This window comes from Cetorhinus maximus, chromosome 6 (assembly GCF_964194155.1).
Source record: "Cetorhinus maximus chromosome 6, sCetMax3.hap1.1, whole genome shotgun sequence".
Classification (NCBI taxonomy): Eukaryota; Metazoa; Chordata; class Chondrichthyes; order Lamniformes; family Cetorhinidae; genus Cetorhinus; species Cetorhinus maximus.
Window position 1 is genome coordinate 84,045,410 of NC_135884.1, and position 27,731 is coordinate 84,073,140.

The window sequence follows — 27,731 nt, forward strand, 5'->3', positions numbered from 1 at the left end:
CCTCGGAGGCCAGAATGCTATCCACTGAACCATGGGTGACACCTCAGGACTGCTCTTAATCCTCTCTCCTAATTGCTAAGTGACAATTTAGGCAAAATATGTAATGGACCTTTCCCTGATGGCCCATAACCCAAGGCAACGCATTCAACTACTGAATGTGTTGCCTTGGGTTATGTTGAGCTATACATAGCAAGAAGTCTGTTCCCTGATCTATGCAGTGTTAGCTGATCTTAACCAGAGTGGGTGTAGTTGGGTGGATTAGAATTGACTTCACCATTTCTGGCTGAGCTATGTCAGTTGAGCTGTGCTGATTATAAACCTCCAGGAGAGGAGGGGAGAATATGAAAAACAAGGTTTAAACAGACTAAAGATAAGAGGAACATTGGTAGCTAGGATATAGCAACTGGGAAATTGATATGCCAATATTATACTGTCAGCAGCACAAACTCGGCAGTCTGGATATCTGAGATCAGAGAAAATAACTGCAGTGAAACTCAAAAGCAGCAAATCATATCCAGCTGAGGCTCACAGGCTGACCAAGCTGTACCAATTTACTTTCAGATGTATCTGAGGTAATGGCGGATATTAATGTCCTTGGTATTATATATCTCAACTTCAGGAAACAGCTTTCACAAGAGGCTTATAGCTAGGAGGACATTGTAAATTGGATAATAAATCATCTTAACAGGAAGCAGAAAGAAGCCATCTATATTTTTTCCAGATTTTTTATCCTTCGCTTTCTACCCAACTGTTCCTAAAGGTACTGAGATCTGGTTCCAAGGGCAGAAAACCATGCTACGCATTTGATATTGGTCAAAGCTATAGGTGAGAAAGCAAACTAATAGTCCTCAGTGGCTGAGAGCAAAGGACAAGAGTCACAGTTTCAAACTAGTAAAAGTGCTTTTTCGTGACAATTTGAATGAATTGGCAAAAACCCATGAATCATTAAAGGAATGGTTGGATGTCACGATCCCGAACCAGTATGAATCAGCACACATGGAATCTGCATCCACTTAATTTCCCACACTTACCTCTTCAAAGAGTTCTGTGAGATTTGTCAATCACGTTTGGCCCTTTTGAAAACTGTGTTCACTGCAGTATCTCTTTATCCTTATTTGTTAAGGTGTTGTCAGGGGATCAGTAGCAAAATGGATAACAAAGAGTGGGAATTAAAGGTAGTTATTTGGACTGGCAAAACATGGGAGGTGGTATTCCACAAGGATCGGAGCTGGGACCACTGGTGTTCACCATTTACATAAACAATTTGTACTCGGGGAATCGAAAGTCCAGTTTCAAAATTTGCGGATGACACGCGAGTTGCTGGGTCTAGTTAATACTGCAGAGGTCTATGACAAAATACAGGAAGACATTGATGAACCTGTAGTATGGGCGTTTAATTGGCAAATAAATTTCTAAACAGGTATGTGTGATTTGGTACATTTTGGTAGGAGGAATAAGGAAGCTGCTTGCAAAGTAAGTGTCTAAATAGAGTAGAGCAGCAGAAGGATCTGGGTATACTGATGCACAAATCACTAAAAGTACCAATACAATTTGATTAGGCCATAAAACCGCAAACAAAGCACTTGCATTTATATTTAGATGATAGAATTGAAAAGCAGAGAAGATAAGTTAAAATTGTACTGAACCTTGGTTAGACACACTTCAAGTACTGTGAACAGTTAGGTACAACCATCTTCAGCTGTTTCATAAATGACCTTCCCTCCATCATAAGGTCAGAAATGGGAATGTTCACAGATTATTTCATAATGTTCAGCACCATTCGTGACTCCTCAGACACTGAAGCAGTCCATGTCCATATGCAGCAAGACAATATTCAGGTTTGGGCTGATATGTGACAAGTAACATTCATGCCACACAAGTGCCAGACAATGGCCACCTCAACAAGAGAGAGTCTAACCATCCCTCCTTGACATTCAATGTAATTACCATCACTGAATCCCCCACTATCATTACCATTCTGGGGTTACCATTGACCAGAAACTGAACTGGACCAGACATTTAAATACAGTGGCTACAAGAGCAGATCAGAGGCTGGGAATTCTGCAGAGAGTAACTCACCTCTTGACTCCACAAAGCCTGCCCGCCATCTATAAGTCACGGGTGTGATGGAATACTCTCCACTTGCCTGGATGAGTACAGCTCTAACAACACTCGGGATGCTCAACACCATCCAGGACAAAGCAGTCTGTTTGATTGGCACCCCATCCACTAGCTTAAACATTTACTCCCTCCATCACTGATGCACAGTGACAGCAGTGTGTGCCATCTACAAGACTCATTGCAGCCACTGACCAAGCCTCCTTCGACAACACCTTCCAAATCCGCAACCTCTCCCACCTAGAAGGACAAGGGCAGCAGATGATTGGGAACATCACCAGCTCCAAGTTCCCCTTCAAGTCACACCCTATTCTGATTTGAACTACATCACCATTCCTTCACTGTTGTTGAGTCAAAATTCTGGAACTCCCTAACATCGCTGTGGGCGTTTCTATAACACATGAACTGCAGCAGTTCAAGAAGGCAGTTTACCACCACCTTCTCAAGGGCAATTAAGGATGGGCAATAAACACTGGCATAGCCAACGAAGCCCACATCCCATGAATGAATAAAAAAAAGATCTGGCCTCCATATTATGAAAAGAATATAGAGACATTGGAGAAGGTAATAAAAACGATTTACTAGAATGATACCAGAATTGAGAGGTTAATCTTCCAGGAAAGATTGAACAGGCTGGGACTATTTTTTCTCAAAAAGAGAAGGGGTGATTTTATAGCAGTCTTTAAGATTATGGAAGGGTTTGATAGGGTAGACGTAATGAAGATGTTTCCACTTACAAGGCAGACCAGGACGAGGAAGCAGGTACGATAGTGGTGTTTAAGAGGCAGCTTGACAAATACATGAATAGGATGGGAATAGAGGGATACGGACCCCGGAAGTGCAAAATGTTTTAGTTGACGGGCAATATGATCAGCGCAGGCTTGGAGGGCCGAAGGGCCTGTTCTTGTGCTGTAACCTTCTTTGTTCTTTGTTCTTTGTTCTTTGAGGAACCATGAAAATAAGATAGACACTAATAAATCCAATAGGGAATTCAGGAGAAATTTCTTTACTCAGAGAGGGGTTGCAATATGGAACTCACTGCCACGGAGAGTTGTTGAGCCTTTAAGGCGAAGCTAGATAAACATACGAAGGGGAAAGGAATATAAGGAGATATTATTGGAGTGAGATGAGGAGAGCTTGGAGGAGGCTCATGTGGAGCATAAACACTGACATGGACTGTTGGGCTGAATGGCCTGTTTCTGAGCTGGAAATACTGTATAATTCTATGTAATGTAATCTGTAGTAATGCCATCCTTCTTCAGAAATGTCAAGATTAAGCTAAATGGCCTGTAATTATTAGGGTCAACTCCTCTGGCGTGCCAGCGCACATCCACTACTATTGACCTTAGTCCCCCTGGAGGAAGGAGGTAGAAGAAACCTGTCAGGGTTCCAGTGATACTCTGCCACCAGACTGCATGACCAAAGGCTAAGGCAAGATTGGGATCACCAGAGATGACCTCCAAGGTCGACTAGCCTGCTGACTCTCACTACCTAGGATCTGGGTTCACACTTAGATGAGGTACTGCAGGAGAGAGAAGAGATAAAGCCTTCAGCTAGCAGATGACACTGAACTTCCAGTCAGCACAAAACATTAACACAAGATAAATGCTTAGATTCAAGCATAAATCTCCATAGTAAGGTACACAAGAAAGTCATCATGCAAAGGACGGACAGAGAGAGAGAGCCTGAGAATAGTGTCAGAGTTCCACATTTAAAAGCGACAGTGAGGAGTCAGAAGGAGCCAGACCAAATCTGACATAGAACACTGCCGGAGATCCATAGTTATAAGTAGCAAAGGGGAGTCAAAAGGAGATAGAGTGAGCGAGTTTAAAAGAAAAGAGGAAAAAAATCAGTGTGATCTTAAAGGAAAGCAAGTAAGTGGCTGGTTGGTGAGTATTTTTCACTTTTTCTCTCTCTAGGGCATTTATTTGAACTAGGGGCTGGGAAATTAAATTTTCAATCAGGGTAAGTATAACAGTAAGTAAATTAATAAGAATATTAGCACAGAGCAGGCCAAGAGGCATTAATTAAAATTAGAAGTTTAAACAAGATACACACTAGTTTCTAAAAGAGGGAATGGAGATTAATTAGATCATGCATCGGCAGTTGAGACATGTTGCTTGCAATTCTGGCACCATGTGGGAACTTCAGGTCACTTCAAGTGTTTGAAAGACCATGTGTAGAGGAAGCACCTCCAGCTGCTTCAGCTTCTCCACTTACCTGGCTGCACTTGCTGTTTCCAAGTGTCAAACCAGTTCAGAGATAGCAGTCCAGCGTCAGAGAGAAAATTGAGGATCAAACCTCACTGGATTTTGTATGTAACCCAGGCTGATGCTTGAGCAGTACGAGGGAGTGCAGCACTTCCGTCAGGAGTGCCATCTTTTGCGTGAGACTTTATACTGAGTCCCCTCCTAACAATCCACGAGATGATTTGAAAAGAGTTCTCTCATGTCCTGGCCAGCATTTATTCCTCAACCAAAACAGATAGATAAACCACCAATCAGTAGTACTGTTTGTGGGACCTTCTGTGTTTAAATTGGTTGTTATATTTGCTGATCTAAGAACAATGATTACGGCCAGGATTTTCTGGCCCCATCATGGTGGAACCCGCCGCAGGAGATTCAGCGGCCCAGCCAAAAGCCCATTGACTTTTGGCGGGACCGGATGATCGAAGCAGTGGATGGGGCTGGAAAATCCCGCCCTACAGTTCAGAAACACTTCATTGGTTATACAGTGCACTGGGACATCCTGATGTGAAAGTTCCTATATAAATTAAAGTTTGTTCATTCTTTCTTTGAGAGAACTGTTGAGATTGTGATATGGGAAGGCATCAGAACTGCACACTAATGGCTTGGGGTCATTTCAGATTTATTCTTTATCTATTGTTCATTCCCTCCATCAGTGGAGTTGTAATTTTCCCTGCAGAGGGTGGTTTTATATTCTGTGGAATAATATTGCTGAAGAATTATAGTTGACACTGTTGCAAAAAGGAAAATGTTCTTCCTCCATAGCCACCTTCTGGTGAAAATTACCAGCCTGCTTTCTTTATCATATTTTCAATTAGATGTGGCAACAGTCTGAAAATCCCAATGGCTTGTGATTGTGCTGTCATTCTTAACTGTGAGATATAAGGTTAAATGTTGCACGAATCTGCATGCAACCAGTCCATGTGAAAAAATCACACGCGCACTAATATCTGTTGGCTATGTGCAAGGTCAAGGGTTGCTACATCCATTTGGAGGTATTCCTGGAGGTTTTGTCACATGGTCTCTCGCCTCCTAATGCCCCATCCAGTCAAACAGCCTTTTTTCTCCAGCTCCAAAAAATATATAACAAGTAAATGCAAGTGTTCAAAGAAAATGAAAAAAGCACAACTTCTTTAATGCCCCTTAGATTTTTTTCTCACGGGATGCTCGCAGCACAGTACTGGAAATTAATCTTTAATTCCTGAAGGCTGAGGGACAATCCTGGAGACTCAGTAACCCTACTGAGATTCTAGCCACAGTATGAGACCTCAAAAAGTACCCTGTAAAATAAATGATTGGCTGGCTGATGATACAAGGGTTTCTGAACCGGCCAGGGCCTAGTACAGTAAATGCATTGAAAATGAAATGTATTCAACTTTGTTGCAGTCTTTTTTTGCATGTTCCCCATGGGCCTGCTCTTCACTATCCATTGCACTGTCATTCAAATGCCTGCAGACCCATTGATTTGCCCCTCTGGGTAAATTTTGGACTTAAAAAGGCAACCATCTTTTCTGTGTTAGCCATGGTTCGATGAGTAGCTCTGCTATCTTTGAGTCTGAAGGTTGTGGGTTCAAGTCTCACTCTGGAGACTTTAGCCCATAATCTAGGTTGACACTTCATTGAAGTACTGTGGAAGTGCTGCACTGTCAGAGGTGCCGCCTTTCGATGAGACGTTAAACCTCTCTGATGTAAAAGATCCCATGACATTCTCCCCAGTGTCCTTATGAACATTCATCCTTCAACCGTGATAGCATTGGAGAGATGTGATTTTCTGGTTCCTCTGGGTTGCTTTCCATCTCCACTTAACTATCACTTGTAAACTTTATCAAGGAGCAGTTGCAGTGTTCAATATATACAGTGGAAGGTGCAAACACACATCTGAATTATAATTTAATGTGCCTTTAGAAAATTAGACTTTCACTTCTGATGCCTAGTGGGATCCAGTCACGCTAAGAGATGAAAGTTTTAACTGTGCTAACTGGAAATGAGTCTGGGGTAGTCTCAATTCACTTTAGTAAATTGCTAATACAAAACAGCTTATTGTTTTGCACCAATTAACAATTTTATTAAACAAAGCTGCAGGGATGTTTTGCTTAGGAGATATCACACTGGAGCCCAGAACGAAAAAACAGTAAAAGCTGGGAAATAAGTATACTGGTCCAAACTGGTCTTGTATACCTTAAAATGGAACGCTAGTAAAAACTGGGAAATAAGAGTACTGGCCCAAACTGTTTTTTTCCTACTGGGAAGCCTCTGGTGAACCTGAGCTGAGAGTGCTTGATGCTGATCTGTGTGCTAAAAGTATAAAATGTTCATTTCCCAATGCTAACAAACATCATCAAGGTGAGCACAAAATTCAAATAAAAACAAGTTAAAGGGAACCTGTCTTTCTCTCCACCTCACTTTCTCTAACTCTATATTTCTATCTGTACCTCTATATGTATCTGGTTTTATACAGTACAGTCAATCCTCCATGATGTTGCATAACAAGAGTAAAGACCAAATGTCTTCCGGTGAAGTGGGGTTATCAGATAGGGGAACAATTAGACCATTCTGGTGGAATTCAGCCCTTATTTTAAAATCTTACGTTCTGCCTTTATTTTAATAAAATACTTTGACTTTGTATTATTATCTGCCGGCAGTAAGACTTGCAGCAAGAAGGGAAGTAGAACTAGCTACCGTGTAGGGGGTTTTCTGCAGTACAGAGCCAGAATCTGGGAGACATGAAGCCAAGGTACTACAGCATCCCCTCTGATGAGATGTTGTAATTACAGGGTGGCGCATTCACATTGGCAATTCTCATTATAAATGGGGATAGAGAACTTACAATGGGAACTATTGACAGAGAAGCATGATAAAACACAGCATAAAGTAAGGATTCGTAAACAGGAAGCCTGTGCAGGTGTAAGATTATAAATACATTTATAGATATACTCCTAGATCAATGTGTTTAATTTTTATCTCATACCAATTGGAAATAATTATCTGGCATTTTGCATAACTGGGGAGGGCAATGGGGTTCGCAGCACTGGGGGTGATCCTGGGCTTTTGTAGCACTGCTTGAAGAATCCTGTTTTCTCTTGCAATGTCAAAGTGGAACCTGGGGGTTGGCAAAAAATTGTGGGGTGAAATGTGTGGTGGATTTCTGGGACTTGTCAGCAATAAAGTTGTGTAGCATGAAAAAGGAACTTATTGAGTCTTCCAGCAAATTTTGTTTTCTTTCATGAGATGGGGGTGTTGCTTGAACTGACCTTGCTGGGTCATTTCAGAGGGCAGTTAAGAGCCAACCACATTACTGTGGGTCTGGAGTCACGTGTAGGCCAGACCAGGTAAGGACGGCAGATTTCCTTCCCTCAAGGGCATTAGTGAACCAGATGGGTTTTTACAACAATCAATGATAGTTTCATTGTCATCATTACTGAGACTAGCTTTATATTCCAGATTTATAACTGAATTCAAATTCCATCAGCTGCTGTGGTGGGACTTGAACCCATGTCCCCAGAGCATTAGCCTTGGGTTCTGGATTACTACTCCAGTGACATTACCATTACGCCACCATCTTCCCTATTAGTTTATATGTTTCTAAGAGATCGTTGCAGACATTGAATTCAGTGTTTGTGGTTAGCCTCTGGACACACAGTCCTTTATCTGACTACGTCTTACTCACTCACTCGCACAGGCACACACATATATACACACACACACATATACCCACTCACACACTCTCTCTTGATCTCTCTTTCTCGCTCTTGCTCTCCCTCATGCTTGCTCTTGCTCTCGCGCTCGCTCTGTCTCTCCCACACACATGTATCCATTACTAATTAGATTGCTTCCATTTTCTATGTGTTCACAAAACATAGTAAAGCCTTTCCATTTGCCAGAGAAAAGAAAATAACTCAAATTATTATGAGGAAAGACATTACTTTTCTCTCCATCTGCCTGTCTCCTTCTCACTCTTTAGATGGAGATTTCTCTGTATCCTTCCCTTTCTGCCTCGCTGCTTGACATCTTTCTGAAATAAAAGTGTATAACGTACACTTAAACATTTAGAAGCAAACCACTCTCACTCACTCACAGACATACACTTTTAATAAAGCATTTGAAATTTGTTGTTTAGCTTTGGTTTTCCATTTTGATCTTGTTGGACATTAATGTGAAGCATTGGGCTAGATATTGTGGTACAAATAGTGATGGGGTTAACAGCACTCACCATTAATTATGTTGAAATCGGAAAGCAACTTCCAGTGACTGCACATGTGCAATTAAGCATGGAAATCAAGAAACTACTGTCCAAGATGCATGCTCCTCAGTGTGATAATGACATCTCACGCAGAGACTCCCCATTCAAATGCATTGATGTGAACTTGCTGTACTTACCTAATATATATGAACTAAACTCACTGGAAAATTTTAGGACTTGTCCATTCCAGTACTCTTAATGGTCTGTAAGTCTTATTTACCACCAAACAACCTCCCTGACACTGAAAATTAACTTTTACACATGTGGAGTCTCATTCTTTCAGATTTTAATTATTGTAGGAGATTTTAAAAATTAAAAAGTTTAATTATGTTTTACTTTGCCTCCTTTATCTCTGCTTTAATCTAATGATTCTTTCTCTCTTTATTTCACATTCTTTACTTGATTTGACACTGAAATCACTATTATAGTTTCAGCCATGACTTAGTTGGTAGCAATCTCGCCCCTGAGTCACAGGTTCCGAGTTCTAGTCCCACTCTTGAACTAGAGCACAAATATAAAGAATGACGGTCCAGTGCAGTACTGTGGGAGTGCTGTTCTGTCGGAGGTACTGACTTTTCAATGAGACGTTAAACCAAAGCCCTGTCCATCCTCTCAGGTGGACATAAGAGATCCCATGGCACTATTTCGAAGTAAAAGAGTTATCTCCAGTGCCCTGGCCAATAGGTATCCCTCAATCAACACTGCAAAAGCAGATCTAGTCGTTATCACATTGCCGTTTGTGGGAGCTTGCTGTGCATAAATTGGCTGCCACTTTTCCTACATTACAACAGTGACTACATTTCAAAAAGTACTTCATTGGCTGTAAGATGCTTTGAGATGTTTGGTGGTCAAGGCGCTACATAAAAGCAAGTCTTTATTTTCATTTTCCTAATTGACACCTCCCAGTTCAAACCCTGAGCTGCTCATTAACAATTGTTCAATGTGATTAGCTAAGAAGATGCACAGCTACTTGGCCTGCTCACACAGGTCCCAGATGCACTGTAGAAAGTGCTGTGCTTTTAGTAGCTATCAGGAATTTGCGGTGCAAAATCCCAAAGAAAGTCTATGGTTATGTGTAATTTTAATGAACGACTGCATGGTTCATTTGCCACTGAATGTAAAATGCAACCCTTAATATCAATTGACTGATTAAATGATGCTGCTGCACCTCACAACATTGGGAATACTGAACATGATCAAACTGCAGGATCTACCTTCAATTAACAAACTCCAAATACATTTTTCAAGATCAAGCTTATGCTTCTGGGAAAGGCTGAGACTTTTAAGTACAAAAATTAATGAAGCTATGCAAAGATAACTTAGCTAAATTTATCATGTTTTATTATGTTGCAAACCTTATTTGAACCATTAGAAATATTAGTTCATGAGGGAAAACAGCCCCAGTGCATTACCTATACTTGAAAACAGTTCTGTAATTACAAAGAGAAGGCTAACTCTGCTTTGCCTTTGAGGAGCAGTACTTAAAAGCGAGTGTTTTGCAGGAAATTCATGGCCAAATAGACTGATTTTCTATCCATTCATTTTAAAATCCCAGGCTGTTTACCCAGACATTCCCACTCAGTGCTCAACGTGTGGTTACTGTGACATAGAATCACAAAATCTTACAGTGAGAAGGAGGCTATTCAGCCCACCGTGCCTCTGCCAGCTCTTTGAATAATTGGAACAGCTCTTTTATACTCCTCTGTTCTTTCTCCTTGGCTCTGCAAATATTTCCTTTTCAAGTATTTATCCAATTTCCTTTTGAAAGTTACTCATTCTAGTCGTTATCCTTAGATTGTGGACTCCAAGCAATGAATGTTAAAGACAGAAAGAAAGATCTTACTTTTATATAACTACTTTCAGGACATCCCAAAGTGCTTTACAGTCAATTAAGTACTTTTGAAGCAAAGTCACTGTTGTAATAGAGAAAACATGGCAGCCAATTTGTGCATAACAAGGTCCCACAAACAGCAATGTGATAATGACCAGATAATATTTTTATTGATGTTGATTAAGGAATAAATATTGGACACTACACTGGAGAGCACATCCCAGCTCCTCCTTGAATACGATGGAAGTGGAGCAATCAATGGTCTCAAAAAGAAGTTGGATAGACTCTAGAGGAATAAACTTGCAGCTCTACATGTATAGAATAGGGGAATGGGACTAATTGGATTGCTCTACAAAGAGCCATTATAGACTTAATGGGCCAAATAGCCTCTTTGTGTCATAATAGTGACTCATGAATAATGCAAAAGGATCTTTGATGTCCACTTAAGAGGGTAGGCAGTGCCTTGGTTTAATGCCTCACCCAGAAAAGGGCATCTCAGACACGGTAGCGCTCCCTCAGTGCTGCACTAGAGCTTCGATCTAGATTATGTGCTAATATTTCTGGGGTTAACAGGCTATTCACCTTAGGGAAACTTCACATGTTGTACCCATCTCCCAGTAGTAGAGCAATTAGCATTGGGAATCCAGGCTGGTGTTTTTCCTCCTCTGTGTCATGAAGCTATTTATATAGATAATATTATTGGAAAATATTTTTCTTTTAAAATAGAAGTTTAGTCTGTGGATTTAATTGGATTAAAGCCAGCTGGTCTGGGTGTTTTGATGTGTACTAGTTTAGAGGTGTAAGAGAGGTAGAATGCATTTGAATTTTTTGAATAGAGCATCCAAGATGTGGGGTGAAATGTGGCACCTAGCTAGCAGTCCAAGCAATATGTTTATATTAGTAATAAAATTGGTAGTATGAAAGGTGTTTTATTGTTAGAAGAGGCTGGTGATACAATGAGAATTTACATTCAATGAGCTGCGCTAGGTATAAGGATAGCTGTTTTGTGTGTGTGGGGCAAAGGCAATGTAAGATCAAAGCAGCTGTAAACCTCCAACTGTTTCCACAGGAACCAAAGTGAAAGGAACCTCATTTTGAATTCGTAAGGTGCATATGCTTAGCCTGGTGCCTGGTTTAAGTCTAGGGGTTGCTATTGCCTTTATGGAGATTAGTTTAGGAATTTGTTAAAAGTTATGATGGTAGTAATTTGTAGCCATGTGTATATATTTAACTTGTGTAAGTTAATAAATGTCTCATGTATTTTTATATAAAACCCTTATAGAACTGGTGGCCTGATTCCTGAATTTAGAGTTGCATCTCAAACCTACCACTTAAAAATATAGGTTATGACAGTTGTTTAAAGTTTCTCTCTGGGATTTTTAAATAACTCAGCTTTACCAAACTGCTGTCTCATAACACGCTGTGTCTCCTTCCAATGTAATATGGCTGTGCAGATTGGCCGCTGATACCCATCTGCGTGCATGCATTGGTCCACACATGAGCAGAAACCCAATGACATGCACACATCAGTTTACCCAGCACAACTCATTTCGCTTTCTAATTCAATTATTGCAATATGCCCTTAGTTTGTGGATTCCAAGGATCCCACACATCACTTAGTCGGCAGGTTGCTTGGAATATTTAGCTCACAAGCATTATATTGACACTTGCAGAAAATGTTACAGTATTTTACAAGGAGTGACAGGGACAATCCAGAACTTTCAACTCACTTTAATGATTTCTGTCATCTTGCAATTTATAAGCACTGTGATCCGAAAGATTCAGTCAAGACAGGAAAGAAAATAGTTGCACTGAACTCACTAATTCATTTAGCGAAGGGGCAGTATCCTGCCTTAAAACGTCTAAATGTTCTGTCACATTCTCAAATCTCTTCAGTTTAAGAAGGATCAATGAATTAATGACATTGCATAACTAAATATGATCTTACAAATTACTGACAGCCACTTTACTTTGATACACGGTACATAGTTCTTGGAAGTAAGCAAGCTGGGTTCATGTCACACATTTCCCCCTATAAAGATGGCGGCCATCTATGCACCCTGCTGCACATTGGCAGCAAACACAGCTTTGTTCCCCTCTCTGCTTCCGAGTGCTGAGGCCAATTGGAGTATCCTCCTACTGCCATGCTGTGTGGCATGGATAGAAACTGGGGTCTGCCCTGGTCCGTATGACTCAGTGTCACAGCACATGATACGCTTACCCACTGAGATATTGGGAAGTAAGAAATGTAGTTTACTAATAAGCTTCGTCTTATTCATTTGACAGTTGTCTTACTCCTTTTGGACAGACTTTTTAAACATTTCTATAAACCCATTTGAGAGACTGATATTTTACGTTGGCCACTATGCAGTAAATGTCGAGTACATGTCTCATTAAAGCTGAGCGATGGGTATTTCTGTTTGGCAGTTACCCAGTTTAATAAAGTGACTCTGTTAAATGTACGCCTTGTGAGAGTCAGCAAACTCCAAACTACCGCATCAACAGCCGTAGTCAGTTATTGGCTCAGTTAATCAGAAGCAGCCCAATCACTCAGGACAATGAGTGCTCAGTGTTCCACATGACCATCAGAATCAGCAATTTTCTTTTTCATTACTGTGGGATCGTTTCGCTCTGAAAGCTCATTAAAGTTGTTTAAATTAAATTTAAATTAAAGTCTGCCAGTGGCTAAGTGGATAAAGACACCACCATACAGTACTGGACCTTAAGAAATAATATGCTTTCATATTGGGCCTTTCACAATCTCAGGATGTCCCAAAGCGCTTTACAGTCAGATAAATACTTTTGAAATGTTGACACTTTTGTAATGTAGGGAAATGTGGCAGCCATTTTGTGCACTGCAAGCTTCCACAAACTGCCATGGGATGAATGAAACTGCTTCAGTGATGTTGGTTGAGAGATAAATGTTGCCTGGATATCAAGAAAACTCCCCTGTTTTTCGAATGGTGCCATTGGAATTTTTTTATGTCTACCTGAGTAGGCAGGGCTTCAGTCTAATGTTGCATCTGAAAGATTGCAGCTCTGACAGTGCAGCACTCCCTCAGCACTGAGGTCTCAGCATAGATTTTGTGCTCCTGCTTCTGGAGTGGGATTTGAACCTGTGACCTTCTGACTCAGATTTGGAAATGCTACCATTGAGCTACAGCTGGCACCATACAGCACAGAAGGTCCTCGGTCTCTACTGGGCTAGCTGATACCCTTTGGGGTAGAGTTATCACAGTTGGTTTCCGCTGCACTGAGGGAAGGGGAGAGTCAACCAGAATTTCCTGTTCCTGATCACTATCCTGCAATGACCGGTGGAAAGTGGAAAACCAAATCAGCCTCTGGTGCTCCCTCCCCTGCCTCTGACACTGCCTCCTGGCCCCATCCTTGCCCCTGACCCTCTCCCAAACTGCTCCTGCCCGTTTCCCTGACCTCTGTCCCTGCCATACATCTGTACTCATGCGTGCCGTGCCCCTGTCACTGACATCAACCCGCTCTGTCACTAACACCACCTCTATCTTTTGGCCCTACTTTTTCCTCTGGCTGTACCCTCACCTGTACCCCTGCCCCTCTCCATGCTGCCATCCATGGACTACACCTGCCCTTGTCCATGTCCTTGCTTCCACCACTGCCTTCTGTTCCAGTCCCCATCTATGCCCTACTCCTGTGCCTTGTCCATGCCCTGTATCAAGTCCTCACTCCTGCACCTGCCCCCACCTCTGCCTCTGTTCTTGTTTGGCTCGTGCCCTACTTCCTAACACTGCCTCTGCCCATGTCGAGGGTCCCAAATGAAGACTGACCACTTGGATAAGAAATTGAAATGTCCCTGCATCTGTGGGGACTATGCCCACAGCTAGTGCTTTCCAGGAGACAGTAAGATATAAATGCTAAAAAAGTTTCTTTTCTTCTCTGTTGTCATGCATAGGGTCGAGACTTTCCCTTTGATGACTGTGGCCGTTCATTTACCTGCCTGCCAATGGAAAATCCAGACAGCAAAGCAGAGGCCCTTGTTTGCAACATCGATGTTCTGCTGCACATCATGACATACAAGGTCAGTTATTCATGAGTGACCTCCATAGAGGTGAGGAAGAGCCAGGTCATACACTTTTGGACCGAATCACTGGTTGGAATCCCACAGCCAAGAGGCTATCCAGCTGCAATGAAACATGTACATTATGCTGGAATTCTGATCTACTGCAGTCTAATTTTTCCTTCCAATTATGCCACCATTGTAAGACAGAGTTTGTACCTACAAGGAATTGACTTCAGTGACAACATCTTGTACTTAGAGTATCTTTGATGTAAAACAACCCAAGGCACTTCATAGGAGCACAATTAAGTAAAATTTGATGCAGAGCAACATAGAGTAATTAGATAGATGGCCAAAAGCGTGGGGAGATTTAGAGAGGGAATTTCCAAGCTTAGGGACTGGGTATTTGGCAATTGTGATGCAATTAAAATGGGGAATGCAGAAAAGGCCAGAATTGGAGGAGGGCAGAGATGTTGGAGGGTTGTAGGACAGGAGGAGGTTACAGAGATAGAAAGGGGTGAGACCTCATGGAAGGATTTGAAAACAAGGATGAGAATTTTAAATTCAAGGTGTTGCTGGACAGGAAGCCAATGTAGGTCAGTGAGTTAAGGAAGATGTCCCACAGGTTTGCTGCAAGGGACCACGTTACATCACATTTGTCCAGATCGTGTACAAAGACAAAGGATGTTGTGAGGTAGAATATGAAATGCATCACTGATGAGTCTTTTCTGTTTTTGCGTTTTACAGTTGGGACCAGGCTGTACACCAGGCGTGTGGGTCTGCAGCACAGATATGATCCTGACTGTCCCGTCCTACCCAGGTAATGTACCCCAAAGGTATTGTGGAAAGGGAACAAAAGTAATTGCAGCATTTTGCAGTGTAAAGGATCACATGGGTGTGGCTTTATACACACCATCGGCACACTCACCCAACATATTCTCTGCCTGTGAGCTTAAACAGTATGTGTTGGATGTATATTTTATCTGGAGTGTACCACAGCTGCTGTCTTTACAGAGCATGCAGGGCTCAGTGAGAATGGAAATGCTGGTTAAAATTCCCTTCTCCAAAACCAGCTAACCTCAGCAGAAACTAGGACTGGTACGTGGTCAGTAATATTCTGGGTTAGATACATCTTCTATTGCTCTATAACAGAGTATCTGGTGTATTTATCTCTGAAACAATTAGAGAATTTGTAATTATTTTTACCTATAGCTTTGCCTCGTTTTACATTGAATAGGGGCCTGAGATCCAGCTGTGTAGAGTTCAGACGATCTATTTGGTTATTTTGTTTTTATAGCATACTTTGGAGGATCGTGTAAACTAGTGGAAGGATTCTCCAGCTAGTTTGACAGTCTTACCAGGCTATTGTTACGATCCCCGAAAAGACTGATAACTTTTTAAAAGGAATCCCCCACCACGTCAACAGAAATTACTGAAGGACAAGATTTTACTCTTTAAAACTTTTACAGTAACAAACAAACCAAAATCCACGTAATTCAAACATTAGTTAACAAGCAAACGATACTTCAAATGAAAAGGTAAATTTCACTTCAAATAGTCGATCCAACACAGGCATGTCTTACAGGACCACAAGCACCTGTTATTCCCTACACACTTGGCACAACATGTAGTTCCAACGTTCTCTAACCCTGCTTCTGGTATGTAGGATCTCTTGCATTCCCGCTCAATAGATTCAGCTCTCAAATTGCTTTTGCCAGCAGCCTTATTCTACCCAAAGTTCCCATATATGGTCAACGTTGGCAGAACCGCCTTAGCTAGTTTCACAACAGTCTTGAGGCACAGAAACCCCAGAGACTCCTTTCTCCTACACTTTTACGTGGTCTGGTTGGCTCTGGAAAATCTGAAACAGCAGCAGTAGTCTTGTCCAGTATACAATCCCTGCTCTCCCTGTCTTCATCTTTTTGTCTTTTTTACTCTATTACACACACAGCTCTTTGTAAAAGATGCCTTCCCTGTTCCCCTCAACTGCAGGTTCTGTTCTACACCAAGATATCTGTCTCTTTGTGTTTTGATACCAGCTGTAAACCTATATCCAATTAACTGTCTACTTATCCTATTCTTAGTTCCATAACAACTAGATCACTAGAGTACTTCTTAGAAGTCTAAGGGCACATTGCCAGAACTATCTTAGTTTCACTTTAGACTTTAAGGGACCTTCCCAATAGAAAATACAGGCTTTTCTCCAAAGCACAAGGGCCATCACACCAACACTGAATGCTCATTCTATGGTGTAACTATCTTTGTAGCAGCCAGTAGGGACTTTACAATGGGAGGGTTTTATGGGCCTCCACAACCGATTCAGTGAGGTGGGAGACATCAACACCCAGCAGACAAGAGTATCCCACTAAATGTCAACCCAGAATTCTGAGCCAGAGTTCCAGTCTCCACTTGTTGGAACTGTCTGGAGCAGGGTTTGAACCCTGCACCTTCTGTCTCGGATGGAATGCTACCAACAGAGCCAAAGGCTCTCTTCTATATTTCCAGTGAATAGATCCTCACCAAACCAACTGAGTGCTACAGCAGAAGGCAATTCCCCAGCAATTCTCCAGTATCCTGTGATTGCTGTTATGTGGATACCAACCCAATCATAAGAATTTTATCTTTTCAGAAATGTTAAGAACTTAAAGCTATTTGCGGAAAGATCTTGCATTTCTTCATTGAATCATTGGAATTCACAGCACAGATGGAGGCCATTTGGCCCATCATGCCCACACCAGCTGAAAAGTAGCCATTTTTCCCCAAAAATTAACTTGAAAATTACAGAAAGTGCAATAAGATTCAATTTGTCTCCATACAGTATGTTCCAGTCCTAGGTGCCTCTATACATTATATTTATAATATATATTCCATGTCAGGCATACAGCCTGAGGGCAAAAGCATTCCAAATTGAAACATTACAAAGTGTAATAGAATTCAACTTTCTTTCATACAGCATGTTCCTCTCTGAGGTGCCTCAATACAATTTCAATACTCTTGATATTCACAAAGTACACTCAATGTCGGGAAAACAGCCCAATGGGTTATACAAATTTTCCAGCCCCTCAATGCACTGAAAGGCCTTAGACAGCGACTTTTCCCATTGCACCTCTGCGGCAGCTGCCCCAAGCTTTAACGCATCCCTCGGCATGTAGTCCTGGAGTCCTGGATCTTGAAATGTGCCAGTCCACAACACTTGGTCAAGGTTGGAAAACCAGCAAGCTTTGGGCAGACCAAAGTACGTCTTTCACCGAGTTGATGATCCTACAGCTGCAATTGATGTTTATCTCGATGTGCATCTCTGAGAACAGCCCAGAGGCTGGTCGGCCACACCAGCCGACATGTAGCCATTCAGCCTAATCCTATTTTCCAGCTCTTAGTCCATAGCCTTTAGCATCTTTCAAGACCTCAGGATACCCTAAGCACTTTACAGTCAATGAAGTACTTTTAAAGTGCAGACACTATTGCAATGTAGGAAACATTTACTGCATGCATGCATCAAGGTCCCACAAAAGGCATTGAAATCATGACTGCCCAGATAATCTGTTTTTTTAATTACGTTGATTGAGGGATATATATTAACTAGGACACCAGGGATAATTCACTCCCCTGCTTGTCTTCCAATACTGCCATAGAACTTTTACATCCAACTGAGAGTCCAAATGGGGCCACAGTTTAACGTGTCATCCGAAAGTCGGCACCTCCGACTATGCAGCACACTCTCAAAATTGCACAATTAATGTTAGCCTAGGTTTTCTCCTCACAATGTTCTGACTGAGGCAATAGTGTGTTACCACTTGTTTAACATCTTTCAAAATGTTTAAACATCTGAGGCTTTTAAATCAAAAAAAGTCTAATTCGTTCAGATCCCTCTCTTGCGAAGTAGCAATGCTGAACAAAAATGATTTGCCAGTGCTCATTAAATATTTCAGTAGCCCTGTGAAGGATTGTAAAGTTGTGCTTAATAGTGCGAGGAGCAGATGTGCAGTATGGTCGTGGAACAACCTCCATGATTATTAATAAACTTTTAAAAGCAGATTCCGCTCTGTGTACAAATGGGAATGGCTCATGTATTTACATGTCTGGAAAGCTTATGTGGAAAAATGCTCACCTCTCCGTGCTGTTATCACACACACTGACGTACTTTACTTCAATAACAACAACAGTTTGCCTTTATAAAGCGCCTTTATCTAGTAAAATATCGCAAAATATTTACAGGAGTCCAATCAGATAAAAATTAACACCGAACCAAAGAACATGACATTAGGACAGGTTTAAGAAATGTCTTAAAGGAGGAGAGTGAGATGGAGAGGCCGAGAAGTTCAGTGAAGGAATTCCAGAGATTAGGGCCCAGCCAACTAAAGACACAGCTAACAATGGTGGGACAAAAGGAATGGGGGATGTATAAGACGCCAGAATTGGGAAAAACAGAAAATTCTTGGAGAGTTGTAAGAATGATGGAGGTTACAGAGATAGGATGGGGCTACCAGAGGCCCCAGTAGCACCTGCTCCAGTAACTCTCCCAAAATAAGGTCCTTCATGTGTGAATATGGATTGTGTTGGAAGGCCATTTGGCAGTAGTGAAGCTGGATTCTGTCCTTGCATAATACACATGCTGAAGAACATACACTTTTGTGGGGTATACCTGTCCTGCTGCTGCCTGAGGAAATATGAGGAGCAACAATCTGTCCTTTCAATGTTGGGTAATGTTACAGACAGGAGGGGGTTTAATTTAAGCAGCCCTGATTTCTCCTCTCACCACCCATCTGTAAACAGCAAATTGTTTTTTGATTTCCCCCTTTATATGTGGTGGCGTATTTTCCAACCCCTCAGTTTTAGTGTGATCCAATTCTCTATTAACATCTCCACAGCAAACTGGAGCCAGGATGAACTAAAAGGGTTAGTTTATATTACACACACTCAAAACATGGGAGGGGCTGTTGCTATGTAGCCACCGGTATATTCATACAATAAAAGAGGGATAAAGGAAAGAAAGAGGTACAGGGCAAAGACCACAGAGAAGATAAGAATTATTGTTTCATGCGAGTCCAGATCAGGAGTCTTTCTTTCTGAGTCTATTCTTTCAGAGACGGCAGGTTGAAGACGGATGCTGGGTAATCCACTTTTCCATAGAGATGACTACCCTGATGGGATAAGCACATAGAGATGGATTAGTCTTGTAGGTGCTGGTAGCGAAGTTCAGAAATTCCAGTAGAAAGCAGTGTAAGTGGAGAGCCAGGTATTCAAAAACCTGGACTGAGCCTTTTCCTGCTGCTACCTGCCAGCTGGAAAATAGCAGTTTGTCTTTAGGCAATATTACAGGGTTGGGGGTGTGTGGTGGGTGAGCGCAGGGGTGTCATGTTACATGACTCCCATTTCTCCAACTTGGTTTGGACAAGGTCAGGATTCTTGAGATGGTTACTGTTTCAACTATTAATAAGTTCAACAGAGGTTTTAGGGTCCTTTTGTCCTCACAGACGGATCATCTCTGTTGGCCAGGGGACTGGCTTTAGAAATGTATAAGGGTCTTTGTACGATTCCTCGGGATTTGATCTCTGCAGTCACAGGAACATTAGTGCCTCTTTAGAAATAACAAGGTTGCTGGCCTGAAGGCCAGAAATTCCTTTATCATGGCTTCCGTCAGTTTAAGCCTTTGTCCAGCTTTTAAAAAAAATATATAGATTAGCCAGGATGATATATATACATTTAATAAAAATATAGAATGAGGTCTTAGCCCCCTGACAGTGGAAAGGAATTTTTTGGGAGGTGTAGGAGTAAAAATATTACTTCTACATCCAACTTACAGATGCATCATAAATGTTATCATATAGTACATAGCAAATATTTCCTTGCTGCTGGATTGCCCATTTACTATGTTGTTTCTGTTCTCCGTTTGCCCAATTGCATCTCCATCAGTATTCATCGACTTTCTTTTCTGATTGGTACCTTCATGTTGCAGAGGAAATTGTCCTGAATTTCTTCCAGTTTAAAAATGTTCAGGGAATATAGTAGCCAGAATTTCTGTATCATCTTATATGCAAAAACAAAGATGAACAAAACCTGGGAATTATAGGCCAGTCAGCTCGCCGTCAATAATAGGAAGCATCATAGAAATTTGCAGCATGGAAGGAGGCCATTTGCCCCATCATGTTAACACCGGCCAACAAGTAGCCCATCCAACTTAATGCCACTTTCCAGCTCTTGGTCCATAGCCTTGTAGATTACAACGCTTCACGTGCATATTGTTACGAATGCAAAGTTTATAAGATTGTTATCTTTTGGGACTGTCTCTTTAATTTAAGTTAAAATGGAGTAGTGGAAGGGGTCATTGGGACCTACTCCAAATTCTGCCTGACAACAAGCTTAGTTGCTTGGTTGCTATGGGGAAAGTGGGGCCCAGGTTGATTTAGTGGTAAGAAGGTGCAAGATGTTCAATGGCAAGAGCAGTTGTGCCGACTGTGGGTAGACTGTTAGTCTCCAAGTCTCACAAGGTGTTAGGACTGTCAGGTTTTATAAGCGGTCTGTTTAATTCCAAGATAGAATGGATTTGGGGTTGTGGAAGATAGCTAGTTAGCATTTCTACCTGGATACAAGGCCCAGCCAGTACTCTGCCTATTGTGAACTGCTGAAGGGACATGCTTTTTGATATGATCCGCCAGTCTTTGAGAGGTATAGCATACATAACTGGCATCGCACTGGTATTGAAATTCATATACCACAATACTCATTTGTGTTATAGGCAGAATTGTCTTTTTGGCTTAACGGCAACATCCTATTAGTGGAAAACACCACTTATGCTGCCACTGCATAGCAGCAGTGCGAAACTGCTAGCTTTACTTGTTGCTCAAATTTTTTGAGTTATCTTAACTTACCAATGTATTATGAGGTAGACTGGGCCGAAAAGTCCGAAAGTGCTGGCCTTCAGTCCCTTCATGAATATGCACGACAAAAAATGAACAATGATTTGATCAGGGTAGTAGCAAACCCATTAGCAGATTTCTCAGCTGGCAAGTTGATGAAAGGGAGCTTATTAAACTGCACCATTTCAAAGGTGAATTTGAGTGCAGGATGGAGCTCATTAAGGTGTGTAAAGAAATTCCTACATGCAGCTCTAGATTCAAATATAGCAAACGTATCATATACGTATCAGAAATATACAAGGAATGGTAGGAGGCTATGGGTCATTCATGGAAAATGCGTTTCTCTTGCAAATCGACAGAAATGTTAGTGAGAACTGGCCCTAGAGAGTGGCAACACCATCTATTTGGGCATACATAGTGTCATTAAAGCTGAATTCAACTGTGCGGGTTGCTAAGTTCATAACTTCGATGAAAACAAATTTAGGACATGGTGACACATCTAGATTGCCATGATATAATGACGCTGCACACATGCCTATGGCATCCTTGAACAGCACTTTAGCGAATATGCTCACAATGTCGATCGAGCGCATAGACACGAAATTGCTGATGATATGCAGATCGTAGATAGTCTTTGCGAAAGTGAAGGAATCCATCACTGCATATGTGGAATACTCAGAACTGGTTGTCGCAATTTGTTCAACCATTTGGTCAATTCATGTTGTGCCAAACCAGTCACAGATGAGACAGTGTGAAATGGGACATCACTTTTGTTTGTCTTGGGCAGCCTGTACAAAAGTGGACATAGTGAACCATGAGAGCAAATCCTATCATATACATCACAAGATAGCTCGTTAATTACGCATGTTACTAATAAAAATTTTCATAATTTGCTTTTTAGCAGGGCAGTGCAATCATGCTTGGCGGCGGGTCTAATGGATATGAATTTGGATCTGTCATGAAGAACGGAGTGCATTTTGTGAATATAGTCGTGCTTGTTAAGAATGACTATTCCAGTCTCTTTATTCGGCTTGCAAATATTATGGGCGGAATCATCCGGTCCTGTTGGTGGCGGGCATCATGGCGGGTGAGGGGGAAATAATTCCACAAGAGGGGCAAAAAATCGGTTTCACACTTGTGTGAAAGCACAGCGGGATCATCCGATGGTGTCCACCATGGCAGAACATGAATCCCACTGGAGGCCGGCATGAACCCAATTTGCGTCTCGTAAATGGGATGCAAAGTAAGGCCCGAGCAGAATCGTGCCCCCATTCCTGATTTATCGTTACGCCAGTGGGAAAACACACGAGCCCTAGAACACATCTGGACAAGCGTGACGTGCAGAAGTCGGGACTTACTATTAGGGCCTTGTTCAGATCGCGGACGTCCGAGGAGAAGATGATGCTGGAGCCCTACAGCTACCAGGCCCTGAGAAACACGTGCACCACATGCTGGGTGGATTCTTTTGGACATGGCTTGGAAGCAGCTCACGGAAAGTGGGAGGACTCCACTGGTGATTTGAGTCTGCTTTGGAACATCACAGTCTTGGCCATGAGCCGCTACAGATGATCGGCAAGGTCTAGGTATGACTGGGAGAGGAAGGTGTTCCGAGTGGGGGTGAGGTTGGGAGGGGGGATGGGGTGAGGTTGGGAGGGGGGACTAAGGTGTCGGGGTGGGGGTGTGATGTTGGGAGGAGCAGAAATAAAGGTTTTTGGTGGGGTGAGGTTGGGAGCGGGGAGGAAGGAGTATGGGGTGAGGGGATGTAACTGGGGAGAATGCAGCAGGTGGGGAGGAAGATGTAAGGGCGGGAGTTCGGAAGGGGGGATGTTGTCCAGGAGAAGGAGGGAGTTCAGAGGGGTGAAGGTGTCCAAGGGGAGGAGGGAGTTTGGGGGTGTGGGGAGGAAGATGTCCGGGGGGAAGAGGGAGTAAGGTGGGGGGGATGTCCAGGTGAAGGTGCAAGGCAGGGGCCTGTGGAATCAATGACTGCCTCCTGGGGAGCCAACTGAGGGTAGGTGTGATCGGCGGGAATAGTAAGAGAGGGGGCAGAGGGAGCCGGTAGGGTGGGGGTGTGAGGGTGCGGCGGTAGCAGTAGAAGGGGCGGCAAGGGTGGTGGGAACTCGGAGGCAGACATGGACCCTAGGGGTAGGAAAGGAGGAGGCCGGGGAGGTCACTGTGGGCGGGGGTGGGATTCTCAGGAATGTAGGGAATGTGCACGTTCATCTGGACATCCTAGAAAGACAAGGGTTCCGGTTGGTAGGTGATGGTGGGGAGGTGGTGGAAGGTGATGCCAGAGGGGTTGGCGGTGATGGGAGAAGGGACATGGGTGTTTGTGGGAGGGGAAAGGATGGGGAAGCTTACGAAAAACTTGACTATGACCATTTTTTTCAAATCGAAAGTGAGTGGAGCCTCGTGTTGGACGGGCACAGATACTGCATGGGAGTGCAATCACTGGGTGGGCAGAGATGCAGGTCAGCTCAGATGGACAACTGAAAGCAAAATGTTTGGGACAGTGGGATGAGTATGATGGATGAAGCCTCCACGTCCATGAGAGAGTGCTTGCATGAGGCTCCGAAAGGCCCTGCCCCACACACACACACACATCTCCCTCCAGAATCACTCATGTGCCGGCTGTGTGCAACTGAACTACTAGTTGGGATGGTTTGCAGTGGGAGGACTCACAAAGCCTGTCAGTGAAGCTGAAAGACATTACTCAATATTCAGTGAAAGTGAATACAAATTGTGTTCACCTGTACAACCACTTGTGATCAGAATTTCTTAACTTTTCCAGGCCTACCACTTCTTCTAGGTGCTGCCCTGATATCTGCAGCATGGATGGAGATAGCTTGTGCAATGGTTGGCCCTATTGCCTCTGATGACTTAGATGTGCATCCGCTGGAGAGCCACGGCCTTGAGGGTCCCGACTTGCTTTGGCTGTCCTACTGTGGGCCAGCTGCTCCCTCTGCGGTGACAGAAGATGAGGTTGAGGGGGTCACAGGCAAAGAGGACTCGGAGAGGGCAGACAGCCTCTGAGATTCCTGAATGGATGACCCATGGCTGTCCAGTTGCCGCTCCTCCTCCCTCTGGGTGCCTGAATGCCCCGGCCTGACTCCTTGAGGGGAAGGAGCACCTGGAAGGACATCGAAGTGCTCCATTTCCACTTGCTTTACCACTGCGGGAACTCACCTATGGCTACCACAGTGGAGTTCAGGTCTGTGTGCATCTCCACGTTATGCTGGAGCAAGGTCTCCATGGCTTCCGCCATCCTTTCCTGGAGACCTCCATGCACACACACCACTTCATCAGAGAGCAGGTGGATGTCCCTCCAACTTGTGTGTCACTTTGTTGAGGGCTTCCAACAGCTCTGCGTGATGTTCCCACGCCTCCTGCTGACTCTCCACAATGGAAGGCTGAATTCAGAGGCTCGTCATCTGACTCGGTCCTCACAGATGCCTCTTCCCCAGCAGTCCACCGAGTGCTAGGGAGCTTGGCTAAACCTGCCTCCTCCTGCTGCGGACATGTGTCCATGCAGTGACCACCAAATTGTGAACCTGAGCCTGTTCTAGATCTAGGGCCCACCGAGGTGTGTGTTTCTGCGCTGGTGGAGGGTGTGGGTAAGCGCTGTGATGGATCTTCCGGGTTGCTTATTTCCAGCTCTTCGGCGGAAGAGCTGTCCTCTTGGCTGGAGGTGAGGATGTGGAAGGAGCTGAGGGACTGGCTGGCTGAGGACGTTGGTCACTTGGCAGAGCTCCTGTGAACCAAAGGAGAGATAATTATTGCATGGCAGCAGAGTCAAAAATGGGAGAGCACTCACAGTTGCGTTGAGAGAGAGATGATGTGGTGTAAGACCCTCAGGTGGATGGTTGCTGCCAACCTCACCGTCGCTGCAGGCATAATCCACATTCTCACCAGTCAATGCGATGGCACAGTCCTCAAAGTGAGTGAGGTGCCTAATGTGGGCTACTCCACCCCAGTCTAGGACCTCTCCCTGTTATGAGCAGACTTCTCCTGCATGAAAACAGACGGAGAGAGTGCGAGCAGAACACATGGCACTGTGTGGAATGTTTGTATGATGAGTGGAGCCATGGATGGGATGAGGACGCGAGCTCCAGAGGATATGAGCCTGATGGAGCTGTGAGGGTGTGTGTAAGAGTTAGTGGTGTTGTCCCTCAAGGTGTGAGATCCCTATGGATGTGTGATGGGTTTGGAACTGTGTGAGTTGCGAGTGATGAGATGGTTGACTTACCCTGGCAGAACGGATGAAATCATTCATCTGCTTCCTGCACTGGATGGCTGACATCCCCCATGCTCTGGTGGCACTGACTGCCACTTCCACTGCCTCCCAGGTCAGATTGGTGACTCTGGTGGACCTCCTGTGGCCAGAGCAGGATGTAGAGGACATCACAGCAGCTTTCTACTGTCAAGAACTTCCTTCAAAAGAAGAAAACAAAAAGAAAGACTTGCATTTATATAGTGCATTTCACCACCTCAGGACGTCCCAAGGTGCTTTACAGCCAATTAAGTAGTTTTGAAGTGTAGTTCCCCTCCAAGACACTCACCATCCTGACTTGGAAATATATCGCCGTTCCTTCACTGTCACCAGATCAAAATCCTGGAATTCCCTTCCTAACAACATTGTGGGTGACAGTAGTTCAAGAAAGCAGCTCACCACCACCTTCTCAAAGGCATAGGAATAAGCATTCCAGCGATGCCCACATCCCGTGAAAGAATAAAAAGAAAATCACTGTTAAACCTCAGATACTGAAGCAGTCCATGTCCAAATGCAGAAAGACCTGGACATTATTCAGGCTTAGGCTGACAAGTGGCAAGTAACATTCGCACCACATAAATGCCAGGCCATGACCATCTCCAACAAAAGTAAATCTATCCATCGCCCCTTGACATTCAATGGCATTACCATCATTGAATCCCCCACTATCAACTACCTGGGAGGTTACCATTGACCAGAAATTGAACTGGACTAGCCATACAAATACTCTGACTAAACGAGGAAGTCTGAGGAAATCCTGCAGCGAGTAACTCACTTCCTGACTCCCCAAAACCTATTTGCCACCTACAAGGCACAAGCCAGGAGTGTGATGGAACACTTTCCACTTGCCCGGATGAGTGTTCCCCTCCAACACTCAAGAAGCCCGACGCCATCCAGGACAAAGCAACCTGCTTGATTGGCACCCTATTCATAAACATTCACTCCCTCCACCAACGACGCACAGTGGCAGCAGTGTGTACCATCTATACGATGCACTGCAGGAACTCACCAAGCGTCCTTAGACAGCACCTTGCAAACCCACAACCACTACCATCTAGAAAGACAAGGGCAGCAGACAGATGGAGACACCATCACCTGGAAGTTCCCCTCCAAGTCACCCACCATCCTGACTTGGAAATATAACACATTTCCTTCGCTGTCGCTGGGTCAAAATCTTGGAACTCTGTCCCTAACAGCACTGTGTGTGTACCTACACCACATGGACTGCAGTGGTTCAAGAAGGCAGCTCACCACCACCTTCTCAAGGACAACTAGGGATGGACAATAAATGCTGGTCTAGCCAGCGATGCTCACATCCCATGAATGGATAAAAACAAATAATGTAGGAAACAGTGCAGCCACAGTACGATCCCCTGAACTGCAACAAAATAATGACCAGATAATCAGTTTTAGTGATGGTGATTAAGAGGTAAAGATTGCCCAGGATTCTTTGAAACAGTGCTAGGGGATCTTTCACTCCCACCCGACAAAACAGGCTTGCTTTAACATCTCATCCGAAAGACGACACCACTGACAGTGCAGTGCTCCCTCAGTACCACACTTGAGTTCATCCTGGATGAAGCCCTGTTTCCCAACCATCTGCACTGTCTGTTTGATTCCAATCACAGTAGCACAGACTTTCAGCTCTCTAATCTGAAGGGGAAAGTGGAATCGAAGGCACAAACTGTCGTGTCTTTTTTTCCTTCAGTAAATCTTCTCACCCAGACACGTGACACGAAGCAGTTTCAGTTGTGTACATTATCAGCTTTTTCATGACAGGCAGCAATTTGATAAAGGTGCCCTTCTAATCAAATTCTGCTCTTTAATCTCGCTCAGTTTGAAGGTTTCCTGGGACTGAATTCAAAGCTCCTGATCACATGCAGCTCAGTAAGCTGTATCAGGATGCTGATGATGTCCATTCCCTATCTAATTCTCCAGAGAACAGCCCACTGTTTAATCAGCTCTGCTTTTCATTTACCAAGATTGATAAGTTCCATTCAGTGAAAGATGCTGAGTGATGGTCTGGCTGTCTCCAAAGTCCCAATGTAGTCCGTCTTAGCTCCCCCCAAGAGATGGTTGATTGGCTTCCTGTTCGAAGGAGAATTCAAGTTAGCCTGTTTATCACCTACAGCACTTTCTGAT

General features: G+C 43.4%; 1 protein-coding gene across 5 annotated transcripts in view; it reads left to right on the top strand.

Moving 5' to 3' along the window:
- fcsk (fucose kinase) overlaps positions 1 to 27,731 on the top strand; it is a 391,747-nt gene that overhangs the window by 278,326 nt on the left and 85,690 nt on the right. For all 5 annotated transcript variants that reach the window (XR_013576865.1, XM_078543941.1, XM_078543938.1 and 2 more), the window contains 2 exons: positions 14,361 to 14,486; positions 15,213 to 15,285. Coding sequence is in view for 4 of the 5 variants with exons in the window: in XM_078543941.1 (XP_078400067.1) it covers positions 14,361 to 14,486; positions 15,213 to 15,285 (199 nt within the window). In the remaining variant the exon portion in view is untranslated. The remainder of the gene's footprint in view (positions 1 to 14,360; positions 14,487 to 15,212; positions 15,286 to 27,731) is intronic.